The following is an 11475-nucleotide window of genomic DNA, read 5'->3' as shown; positions in this document are numbered from 1 at the left end:
TTACAACATACAGTGTTGTGAACAGACCCAAAGAAACGGCCTATTTTCACGGCCTAAAAGAGGTTTTACCTGAAAAATAATACACAGTTCCATTGTTCGCTATAATATAATTTTTTCCAGCCCCTCAAAGTTCAGGAAAAACACAGCTTTTATTTGGACCTAACCAACTGCTGATCGGCGGGCGCTAACCCTGGGCCGGAGGGATACGTGAGTTGGTTAGGTCCAAATAAAAGCTGTGTTTTTCCTGAACTTTGAAGGGCTGGAAAAAATTATATTATAGCGAATAATGGAACTGTGTTTTTTTTTCCACATAAAACCTCTTTTAGGCCGTGAAAATAGGCCGTTTCTTTGGGTCCATTCACAACACTGTATGTTGTAAATCTCTGGGCAGGGCTATTATGGGCTGGCGTTGCTAACGGGAGGAGTGCAGAGAGTCTTCTACTGCAATTAAAGTACTTAGGGGCTATTTGTAGATCATACAACCCCACTTTAAAAAAAATGCTACTTTCCCTTTAAGTGGGCTGGGACGTGTTAACCAACCATCTTCCCCACCACGTTAGAGTAACAAGGAAATTAACTCATGTTATACAAAAGAAGCTCTGAGGCTTGGTGTGCATAGCATATATACTGAAGAAGGCATGACTCGCGCAGCTGCTTCACAGCTGGATGCGCTGCAGCGTCACTCACATACTGTTAGAAACGTTCAGATCTTGGGTCTCCAGCCGCTCATGAACTGCATCAGTTTCTTCACCTGCAGTTTGCTCAGCCCGAAGTCTTCGGACAGGATCTCCTCCGTCAGCTGCAGCAGCAAGTTCCCGTCGATCTTCTCCGACACGAAGAGAGACACGATGTCGTCCGGCAGCCCGATGAACCTCAGGGACTTGGACACTTCCTCGATGGAGAGGCCGGCCAGGCTGGGCGGCGGCTGCCACTGCGAGGCAACGGCCACGGCGGATTCAGCGGAGAGCGTGGGGGAACAGTTCGCAGTTAATGAGCTAGAGACGGAGTAAACGTCTTTGGTGTCGTGCTCGGCGGTCTCCTCCTCCTCGGCGCCGTCGCACGCCGCCCCCGGCAGCGAGTCCGTGCACTTCGTAACGGCGTTCGGTTTGGGCGTCCTCGGGGGCAGGATGGGGCAGGAGAGGCTCTGCTTGGCGTTCGACTCCTCGATGGGCTTGTTCTCGCTGTACATCTCCGAGTTGCAGCTCGACGACTTGGTGCTGAACTGGTTGAGGGAGGCGTTCTGCAGGCCCAAGTCCGCCAGGCCGCCGTCCGCCAGGCCGGACGAGCCGGACGAGCAGGTCTTGGCGGCGCTGGGCGACCTCTTCCTGGGGTAACTGTAGTAGCTCCGACAGCCGGCCGGGAGGAACTCGTCCACGCAGCGCGACTCGCCGCCGCTGAAGTTGTTCGGCCACGACAGCCGGGACGACATCCCGTCCGATGGCAGGCTTCCACCGGGCGTCAGAGAGGCATTTGGCTCGGCGCCGCCGGATTTACCCCAGGGGCAGGGGTAACAGGCACGGCTCGGCTCCGCTGGATTAGCTGCTTCTTTTTCACACGCTCCGATACTGGGAGGAAAACATGACATCATCAGAGACAGAGAAGCTGAAAACTCACTACAGGGCTCATCACACTGTTGTCTTTTATAGAGAGGGTATTTTTTATATATATTTTAATGTAAATCATTATTATGATCTTGTTTTGTGCTGTACATCTGTCTAGCTTCATGTTTTCTTTCTATTTCCTGTTTGTTTTGTTTTTATTATCCTCTTTTAAACTGTTGTTTTTAATGTGTGTACATTTTTTGTACTACTCATTGTTGTTTTTATGTAAAGCACATTGAGTTGCCTTTGCATGAAATGTGCTACATAAATAAAGATGCCTTGCCTTACCGTATTTTTTATTATATTTATAGTGAAATGGAGCTCTGTTACATTAAAGTCCCCCTAAAGAGGCATTTTAACATTAATAAAAATGCTCTGCTATGACTATTTTTTGATTAAAATTGTTTTCCCACAAATAGTTGTTTAAAAAGATTCTCAAAGAGGCTAAAAACACATCTACTATTTCTCTCTCATTGAAAAATCCAGGTTATATGAATATTCATGAGTATGCAAAAGCATCATGACTTGCGCCCAAACACTACATTGACATGTTAATAATTTCAAAAAGTCAATTTTTGGTTTTAAAGATACTTACTGGTTAGTATTTCTGATTCTGATTCTGGTACTTTGCAGCTTTTTCAAAATAAAGGTCTATAAAGGATTTTAAAATATAAGGGAAGTTCGATGTTTAAGTGCAACAACTCTCCATCTGTATCATGACAGGAAGTACCGACGGTGACGCTGACTATACATAAGAAAATTAGAGCCTGGTTATCTAAACCAACCTCCGGTATTTGAATAACAGCCTGAGTTAATGCGACCTCACTTTCGTGCCCTGATTTTAATCTTTGTTATTGTAATTGGGGATAATTGCCGCCGTGACAGTCGTGCTACGAAGCGCATCCTGTTCTTACATGTTGTGCAGACCAGAGGAATAATAGGAGAGGGTTGGACTCGGAGACCGAGTCTCCTGCTGACGTGGCTTCGACAGGATGGGCACCGACGGCATCTGTTTCAAACTTCGAGGAGGGATCGGTGGCGCGTTCAAGAGCCGACATTCTTCCTTCACCTATAGCAGAAAACAAAAAGGAGCTTATTTTGAAACTCAACAGCTGACTGTAAAACATTACGTCTGTCATGTTGCACAAGATTCAGCTCATCTAATCCTGAGGGATTCACATTAAAACAATAACTGTAAAACATCCAGTGTAACTGTATCTCATCCAGCTGCGCTCTTAAAACTCTCATCACGTCACAGTCGGATCGACCTGCTGCCGCTGCCGTTGTTGCTTCACACTGAAAGCGTTCGATTGCTGAAACACGAGGAGACTTTTATTGCGACACGGCCACAGAAAACTCAACATCTTTGTCGCCTGTGGCCGAGCGTTCGTCATAAATGTGTCAACAGCATTTTCTTCTTCATCTTAATTCTGCAGACGAAGGAGCAGCTGCAGAATCCAGCAGCTGTTTGATGCAAATACACATCCACATCTCCAACGACACAGCAGCAGGGGAAAAAAACACTGTATGCAATAGGAAACTTACTGTATGCGATTATGGGATGAGCTGAAGCTGTCATTGTTGTACGATTTGGATTGTTTGCACTGTAAACTACTACATCAGTGGGTAAACCTTTAATTTACAGGCTGCTAATTACATGATAATGTCTAGAAATAGGTGAGAAATAACAATTAATTGCATAGTAATGTCAAAAAATAGCCTAGAAATAACAGTCAATTTCATAGTAATGCCATGTTTTTCATAAAAGCAAAAGATTAAACATGCTTTTCATGCTTTGGATTTTTTGGGAAAGGCCAAGTCCTTACAATTGTCAATTACAATCAATTATTTCTGGGCTATTTCTACGCAATCAATTGTTATTTCTTGGCTATATTTCTCATTATTACTATGAAATTGACCGTTATTTCTACAGTAGGCTATTTCTACGCATTATGACGCAATTAGTTGTTATTTCTTGGCTATTTCTTGACATTATTATGTAATTAGCAGCCTGTAAATTAAAGGGTTACCCATCAGTTCAACTTTTTTTTATATTTCTGACAAATGGAGAGCTTCCTGTAACCACAGTAACCAGGATAATCCATCAACTTACTCCAACTCAAAAGAACAGTGGGTGATACTCACAGCTTCAGACTTGGGTGGGACATCATCATTAAGTGGAGCGTAGCACCAAATATATAAGCAGCCTGCACCCTAACCCTCATTAAGACAGAAGCATCATACAGCTCTGTTTCAATACACATGGGGAAAAAATCACATTAATATAAGCAGAGATACAGCTCTGGAAAAAATTAAGATACCACTTCAAAATGATCAGTTCCTCTGGTTTTACTATGTGTTTGAGTAAAATGAACACTTTTGTTTCATTCTATAACCTACTGACAAAATTTCTCCCAAATTGGAAATAAAAATATTGTCATTTAGAGCATTTATTTGCAGAAAATGGCAACAGGTCAAAATAACAAAAAAATTCTGGTGTTTTCAGACCTTGTATAATGCAAAGAAAACAAGTTCATATTCATTTTAAAACAACACAACACTACTTTTTAAACTTAGGAAGAGGTTATAAATCAAAATTGGTGGAAAAATCCCAGTTTTTACTCGCAGGAATGTTTTTTTCATTTATTTATAATCTTTCTTCCTCATTAAATATGGTATGGTTCAAGTGATCAGCTGAGTAGAGTGAGGTGGTGTGCTTGTGTTGGAGTTCAATAGACACTGGAATCGATGGCTGCCATTAATACATGTAGAGAAGCTGATTTATTAAGAACATTTTGGAGTGGTTTCTTTATTTTTTTCCAGAGCTGCTACTTGTTATTTCTTGGGCTATTTCTTGACATTATTATGTAATTAGCGGCCTGTAAATTAAAGGGTTACCCATCAGTTCAACTTTTTTTTATATTTCTGACAAATGGAGAGCTTCCTGTAACCACAGTAACCAGGATAATCCGTCAGTTTACTCCAACTCAAAGAACAGTGGATGGATGATACTCACAGCTTCAGACTTGGGTGGGACCGGCGGTGGCGTAAGAGAGACATCCGAGCTGGGTATTGCCCCAAGAGGACAAGAGACGGGGTAGGACAGGGCGGCCGTTGAGCCACAGCCGTTGGCGTTGATGCCTCGGATTACTTCACTCAGAGACGGTTTCGACATCTGGCCTCTCAGGTGATCCAGCCACAGCTCCTCGTACGGCACGTCCGACTTGCCGAGGGACGTCTGCGGGCTCGTGCTGTCCAGCATGTCCGGGAAAAAGTGCTCGTTCTCGCCGCCCGAGTCCGAGGCGACGCTGTCCGAGGGCAGCAGCGTCCAGTCCCCGCACAGCGTCATGCAGCCCTGCAGGTTCACCTCGCTGTTGCCGTGCAGGTTGCTGCCGTACACGCACACCGAGAGCCGGTGGAAGGACTGCGTGAGCTCCTCGCGGGCGTAGGTTAAGGAGCTGGGGATCTGCATGTGACCCGGACATCCGTTGGAGCCGCTGCTGCCGCCGCTACCGCCTCCTCCTCCGCCTCCTCCGCAACTCCCATTCCCGCTGCTGCTTTTCTTCGGGCTCTTTCCGTCGTCGTTCCAGTCCGTCCGCACGTCCCGGACGGCCCTCGAGTAGTCGTCGATGTCGAACTGCTCCTGGCAGAAGGTGAACCAGCGGTGCACCATGGTGTCCAGCCACAGCTCGCCCTGCAGCAGCTCCTCCGGGACGATGAACCGCGGCATCGCCATGTGGAAGGGGAAGTGGACGGGGACGATCTTGTTGCTCCGCAGCACGCAGCACACCACCACCGTCTTGGTCTGGATGTTGACCAGCTTGTAGCGGTGGCCCTCGCGGATGAGGTGCAGGTCGTGCTGGTTGCGGGGCGGGCTGCCGGGCACCGTCACGTTGACCGGGAGGCGCGTCTTCTCCACGATGTTCCTGATGGTGTGCTCGCCGTCCTGCATCTGCAGCTCCAGCGGGCTGCAGGTGCTGAAGCGGCCCTTGCACTGGAAGGGCAGGCTGATGCTCTCGTTGGTGCGGTGGTTCATGCAGATCAGGCACGGCATCTTGCCCCGGCCGATCTTGCTGATCGAGTTCAGCTTCCCGATCTTCTTGAAGATCGTGTTGAACCTCGACTTCTCCCTGGAGGTCTTGGCGTAGAGGATCTCGGCCTGGCCCATCAGAGTCAGCTCGTCGCCGGTGCTGAGTGTAATGTTGTAAACTTCTGTGTCTTCGTTGCATTCGCCTGAAGCCATCTGTGCAGAGAGAAGACACGGAAAAGCACAAAGCGTGAGGCCGGTGCTTCAACATTTTTGTGGGTAAAGAGGTTGAACTAACACCTACACGGTTGTGGGTGTTAATGAGTTTGACAGCAAACTCATTATATACCAAGAATATTTGTCTTATTTCTAGTCAAAACAAATCTCATTATACTTAAAATAAGACTCACCACATTAAAAGTAGCTTGTGTTGTTTTTAGACACTTTTTACTTCTTTCAAGCAGATTTTCACTTGAAATAAGTAGAAAAAATCTGATAGTGGAGCAAGTTTTTCTTTCTCATTACAAGCACAAAAAAACTTGCTTTCACTGGCAGATGTTTCTACTTATTTCAAGTGAAAATTAGTTTGAAACAAATGAAAATGATCTAAAAACAAGTTCATTTTTAGGTGATGATTCTTATTGTAAGTGAAAAGAGATTAGTTTTGACTAGAAACGAGACATTTTGACAAGAAATAAGACAAATATTCTTGGAAACATTTTCAGTTTTTGCAGTGAGGCTCTGCAGACTGTGACAAGAGGATAAATATGGGTGAATTGTGAATAAATAAAATAATAATTGCTGCTTTATTACGCAGCATGACCCCAGAGATCTATAGAGATCTGTGGTTATTGCTTTAACTTCACTGTCGTGCAACTTTCAACATACTTTCCTCTTCCTGTCTGAGCCACTCATAGTGTTTTAACGCAGCACACATGCGTGAGGCCGGTGCTTCAACATTTTTGTGGGTAAAAGAGGTTGAACTAACACCTACACGGTTGTGGGTGTTAATGAGTTTGACAGCAACAATGACAAAGAGAAAAATGTACCTTAACATTGAAAGTGATTTCCTCCATGACGTATACTCTCTCAGGGAATGCTTTGGCCACCTCCTCCACACTGTTGAAGTACTGCACAGGCTCCTTGACGTCTCTGTCCTGCTCCAGTAGCTTAAACTGACCTTTAGAGGGGAAACGGCAAATCAATAACCAGGTCAGGCAGCACTGAAGCATCATTAAGTGGAGAGTAGCACCAAATATATAAGCAGCCTGCACCCTAACCCTCATTAAAACGAAAGATCGTACAGCTCTGTTTCAATACACATGGGAAAATAAGCATTAAAAGCAATAAAATTAAGAGACCACTTCAAAATGATCTGTTCCTCTGGTTTTACTATTCATAGGTATGTGTTTGACAAAATTTCTCGCATATTGGAAATAAAAATATTGTCATTTAGAGCATTTATTTGCAGAAAATGGCAACAGGTCAAATTAACAAAAAAGAATCAGGTGTTTTCAGACCTTGTATAAATTATGCAAAGAAAACAAGTTCATATTCATTTTAAAACAACACAACACTACTTTTTAAACTTAGGAAGGGTTCAGAAATCTAAATTGGTGGAATAATCCCAATTTTTAATCGCAGCAGCGTTTTTTTATTTATTTATTTATAATCGTTCTTCCTCATTAAATATGATTTGGTTCAGGTGATCAGATAAGTAGAGTGAGGTGGTGTGCTTGTGTTGGAGTTCAATAGACACTGGAATCGATGGCTGCCATACATGCAGAGATAAGGCTGATTTATTAAGAACATTTTGGAGTGGTTTCTTTGTTTTTCCAGAGCTGTATCATACCAACAGAAACCATCAGACAAACTTAATATATATATACCTACAACCTGGAACACCCTGCAAAATCATTTGAAACTTACCTCACTTTTATCAAAAGGACAATTTAAAACCATAACTACATCTTATTTTACCTCTAACTGCTCCTGCTTTTAATTATGTTTCAATTTACCCTAGTCACCTTTAAATTCTGGTATTCTGTTATGTTTTTGTATGTTTCAAATGTCTTGTCTTCTGTCCTTATATGTTTTGTGTTTCATCTCGGCTATATTGTAAATGAGGTTACTCCTCAATATATCTCTGAGTTTAAATAAAGGTTATGAAATGAAATGAAATGCAATGAAACATGTGTATCCATGGCTCACCTTCATAGTGTACCGGGATCTCGATTTTAGGCCCGATGACGTAGTGTCCCTCCTCCAGACTGTGAGCGGTAATCGTCGTCCACTGACGGCAGGAATGAATCAAGAGGTAGTCGTTGTCTCTGAGCCCTTCAACCAACTGACCTGCAGGAGCGACAGACAACAATCAAACCATTCACAAAGTGTGTGTGTGTGAACGCTCACTGATTGTAGATTTTTATCACACGCCGACTCAGGAAATAGACTGAAGCCAGTAGTGCGTGGTTGTACTATCAACACATCACATGCACACTGACTGTAGCTGCCAAACTCATAACTTCTGCAGACAGTTTTACACGTTAAAAGCCTCGGGGGCGTCGATAACAGTTGAGAAACATGAAATATCAAGAACAAAACACTTGTTAAAGTCGTAACAAAGTGTTGATGTTAAAAGTAATTACAGGACATATGACGCTTGTAGTGGCAAATGAACCATGGCAATGATAACCATGGGGATTAGACCAAACAATTACACACTACAGCATCTGTCAGTAAGCCTTGAGTCTTCACACAAAACAAAAGCATTTGGATAAGATTACACACTGAACTCAAGTCAGCAGTCCTGCCCAGACTGTGACTAATGTCCTTATCTATACCTCTGTCAAAACACACAAGCACTAGTGGTACCATTTAAAAAAAAAGCACAAGTCAGCACAGGAGCACTGCAAAAACTCAAAATCTTACCAAGAATATTTGTCTTATTTCTAGTCAAAACAAATCTCATTATACTTAAAATAAGACTCATCACATTACAGGGCTTGACGCTAAGCTTTTTTCCAAGTAGCACTGTGCTACCATGCTGAAAAATTTAGTAGCACACAACATTTTTTAGTAGCACAATAAAAATTTTGTAGTTTTGGTGAAAATATCATTTTCAAACAAATAAAGTAGATTTAGCCTATAATCCTAACCCTGTAGACTAATTTTTAATGTTTTAACTGGCTCTTTGCCTTAACAAAAATCAGGAAAGACAAACAATGCAAATATGTGTGAGAAAATAGAATATTTATTACAACCAATATTAGTTTTTAGTTTTACGCTGTATGTGTGTGCATGTGGCCCAGGGGTGGGGGTATTGATGAGCAGTGAACCTATATTTCCCTCAGTATAAAAAGCTGAACATTACAATATACATAGGGCTCTACACTAAGATTTTTTAGGAGCACAATGAAAAATGTTGTAGCAGGCTGTTTAAGCCTTAAATAATGCTGAGGGTCCAACATGACCCATTTTTACATTTGAGAACAGTAAAAACACCAAACATTTTTCCTCAACAACCTGTCACACAAGCAGCTCCATGTTGCCCCTGTGTGATGTTCAGGGACAGGTCAGACAGGGAGCTTTGAGGTTGAAGTTTATATGAATGTTGCACTGTGAGACTGTGACCACATGTCAGCTGTTCTCACCGCGACAAGCGTTTTTTTTTTTGATAGCTCCGCAGTAGCCTCGGAGGCCACGTACCACCTAAGGGCTTCCTTCACCTGGGGCAGAGCTCCGTGTGAAACAGTAGGAGAGACACAGCCCGAGACCGTGTACCGGAGGAAGAAGCAGGTCGAACGTGCACGGAAAAAAAGCGCATCGCACCGAATGTGCGCTGCTACGGTGTCGCCTTGGCGTGCATGACGCGCGTCTACCTTGAAAGTAATGTGCGGAAAAGACGTTACATCTGAACGGCCCCGATGTACACAAGCTAATCAAGGCGGCGGCCAAAATCACCAAACAGGCAGGGGGGGCGGGGCGGGGGAGATACTGCTCACGTTAAACAGCATGCAAAGCGGTGCATGCAGTTTCTGTCCGAGTCGCACTGATGCGACTGAATGCAATTTTTTATTCGCACGGGCTATTATCAACTCGCAAATGCGAGCAAAACTGTCGCACTGTCGAGCCCTGCATTAAAAGTAGCTTGTGTTGTTTTTAGACACTTTTTACTTCTTTCAAGCATATTTTCACTCGAAATAAGTAGAAAAAATCTGATAGTGGAGCAAGTTTTTCTTTCTCATTACAAGCACAAAACTGGCACATTTTTCTACTTATTTCAAGTGAAAATTTGTTTGAAACAAATGAAAATTATCTAAAAACAAGTTCATTTTTAGGTGATGATTCTTGTTGTAAGTGAAAAGAGATTAGTTTTGACTAGAAACGAGACATTTTGACAAGAAATAAGACAAATATTCTTGGAAAGATGTTCAGTTTTTGCAGTGAGGCTCTGCAGACTGTGACAAGAGGATAAATATGGGTGAATTGTGAATAGATACAATAATAATTGCTGCTTTATTACGCAGCATGACCCCAGATATCTATAGAGATCTGTGGTTCTTGCTTTAACTTCACTGTCATGCAACTTTCAACATGCTTTCCTCTTCCTGTCTGAACCACTCATAGTGTTTCAACGCAGCACACATGCATACTTTAATAGCTGCAATCAGTGTGTTGCAAAAAATCAATCCATCAGATGCCTTAACATGTTGTCTTGCCTTGACAATAGTTGTTTTTAACTGCACAACATTGACAGCTGCAGAGTTGCATGACATCTAGACATTTATTTTTGGGCCTGAGCATGAAAGTTAATGTTGAGAAACAGTGAAGATACGTGGAGAAAAACAAATAATTAAATAAATCCAAACCCCCAGCCCCAGAGTTTTGCTGCTCCAGCTCCCTGGCAGCTATCATGCTAAGTGGCTACGAGCTAACTTAACGCTTCAAAAAACTTTGCAGTTGTCAGATGAAAGTTTTTCACTCACCGTTGTCCAGCTTGGCGATCTGAGGCAGCCTGTAGGCGCTGACCAGCTGATCTAGTGGCAGGGAAGTCGTACTCCATGTAACATCTTTTAAATTGTTGTACAACATTGTTCCAAGGTCCATTTTTGCTGCCAACCGGAGAGCTAACCTCGCTAAAGGCTAAGCTAAGCTAAGCTAAGCTAAGCTAAGCTAGGCTAACCAGCTTCACAGCAACACATCAACTCTCCATCTACAGCTTCTTCTTTCCACGTTTGGCACCTTTTTTTTTTTTTAATAGTTTTTTTTGTTTTATTGACGGTCGCATTGTCCGTCTTTCACCTGCCCACGATCATTAAGATCCGCAGTGTGATAGTGAAGCAGAGCCATGTTTGTTTGTTTAGCTACTAGCGACGACTGCATCGAGGCAAGTTAGACACACGAACACCGGAAACACGTGACGCGCTCTTTCAAAATAAGAGCTTTGTTTACTTATGGCAACACTATAATACAAGACAAAAACCAAAAAATGATACATATATATTGATGAGTGTATGGTGTTAGCTAATTCTAATATTTTAGGTTAATTCTGTAGTGTGAAACTTTGTATTTAAAATAAAGCTAAAAGACTATGGCAGAATAAAGACAGGCTCCTCCAAAATAAAATACCACCTGCTGCATTATATTATATTATAGACTATTATAGACTATTATATTATATTATATTATAGACTATTATATTATATTATATTGGTCCTGGAACACCACTCAGAACACACTTCAATTGTCCAATTTCATCTCCCTGGGTGAATTCAAAACCTTTATAAATCATAAAGTAACAGAAAAGTGCACCTGCTATGAATTATGATATGTTTGTATTGTATG

The 11475-nt window shown here is 42.6% G+C and overlaps 1 protein-coding gene across 1 annotated transcript; it reads right to left on the bottom strand.

The window, feature by feature from the left end:
- Positions 1-549: 549 nt before the first annotated feature.
- On the bottom strand, positions 550-10983 carry garem1 (GRB2 associated regulator of MAPK1 subtype 1). Its single transcript, XM_085763395.1, has 6 exons — positions 10617-10983; positions 7840-7980; positions 6678-6808; positions 4618-5844; positions 2516-2670; positions 550-1565 (listed from the first exon to the last, which is right to left on the bottom strand). Exons 1-6 carry the CDS (start codon positions 10735-10737, stop codon positions 704-706), a joined length of 2637 nt encoding a protein of 878 aa, XP_085619521.1. The 5' UTR covers positions 10738-10983; the 3' UTR covers positions 550-703.
- Positions 10984-11475: the final 492 nt, after the last annotated feature.

Source organism: Trachurus japonicus, chromosome 20 (assembly GCF_045865225.1).
Source record: "Trachurus japonicus isolate A0001 chromosome 20, Traja_1.0".
Classification (NCBI taxonomy): Eukaryota; Metazoa; Chordata; class Actinopteri; order Carangiformes; family Carangidae; genus Trachurus; species Trachurus japonicus.
This window is presented reverse-complemented; position numbering and strand designations above follow the sequence as displayed.

Bases quoted from the DNA above. Each gene is read 5' to 3' on its own strand.
- garem1 (XM_085763395.1), bottom strand. From the start codon at position 10,737: ATGGACCTTGGAACAATGTTGTACAACAATTTAAAAGATGTTACATGG. The intron at 7,981-10,616 runs GTGAGTGAAAAA...TCGCTCCTGCAG, and splicing joins GATCGCCAAGCTGGACAACG to GTCAGTTGGTTGAAGGGCTC. The intron at 6,809-7,839 runs GTGAGCCATGGA...TCCCCTCTAAAG, and splicing joins GATCCCGGTACACTATGAAG to GTCAGTTTAAGCTACTGGAG.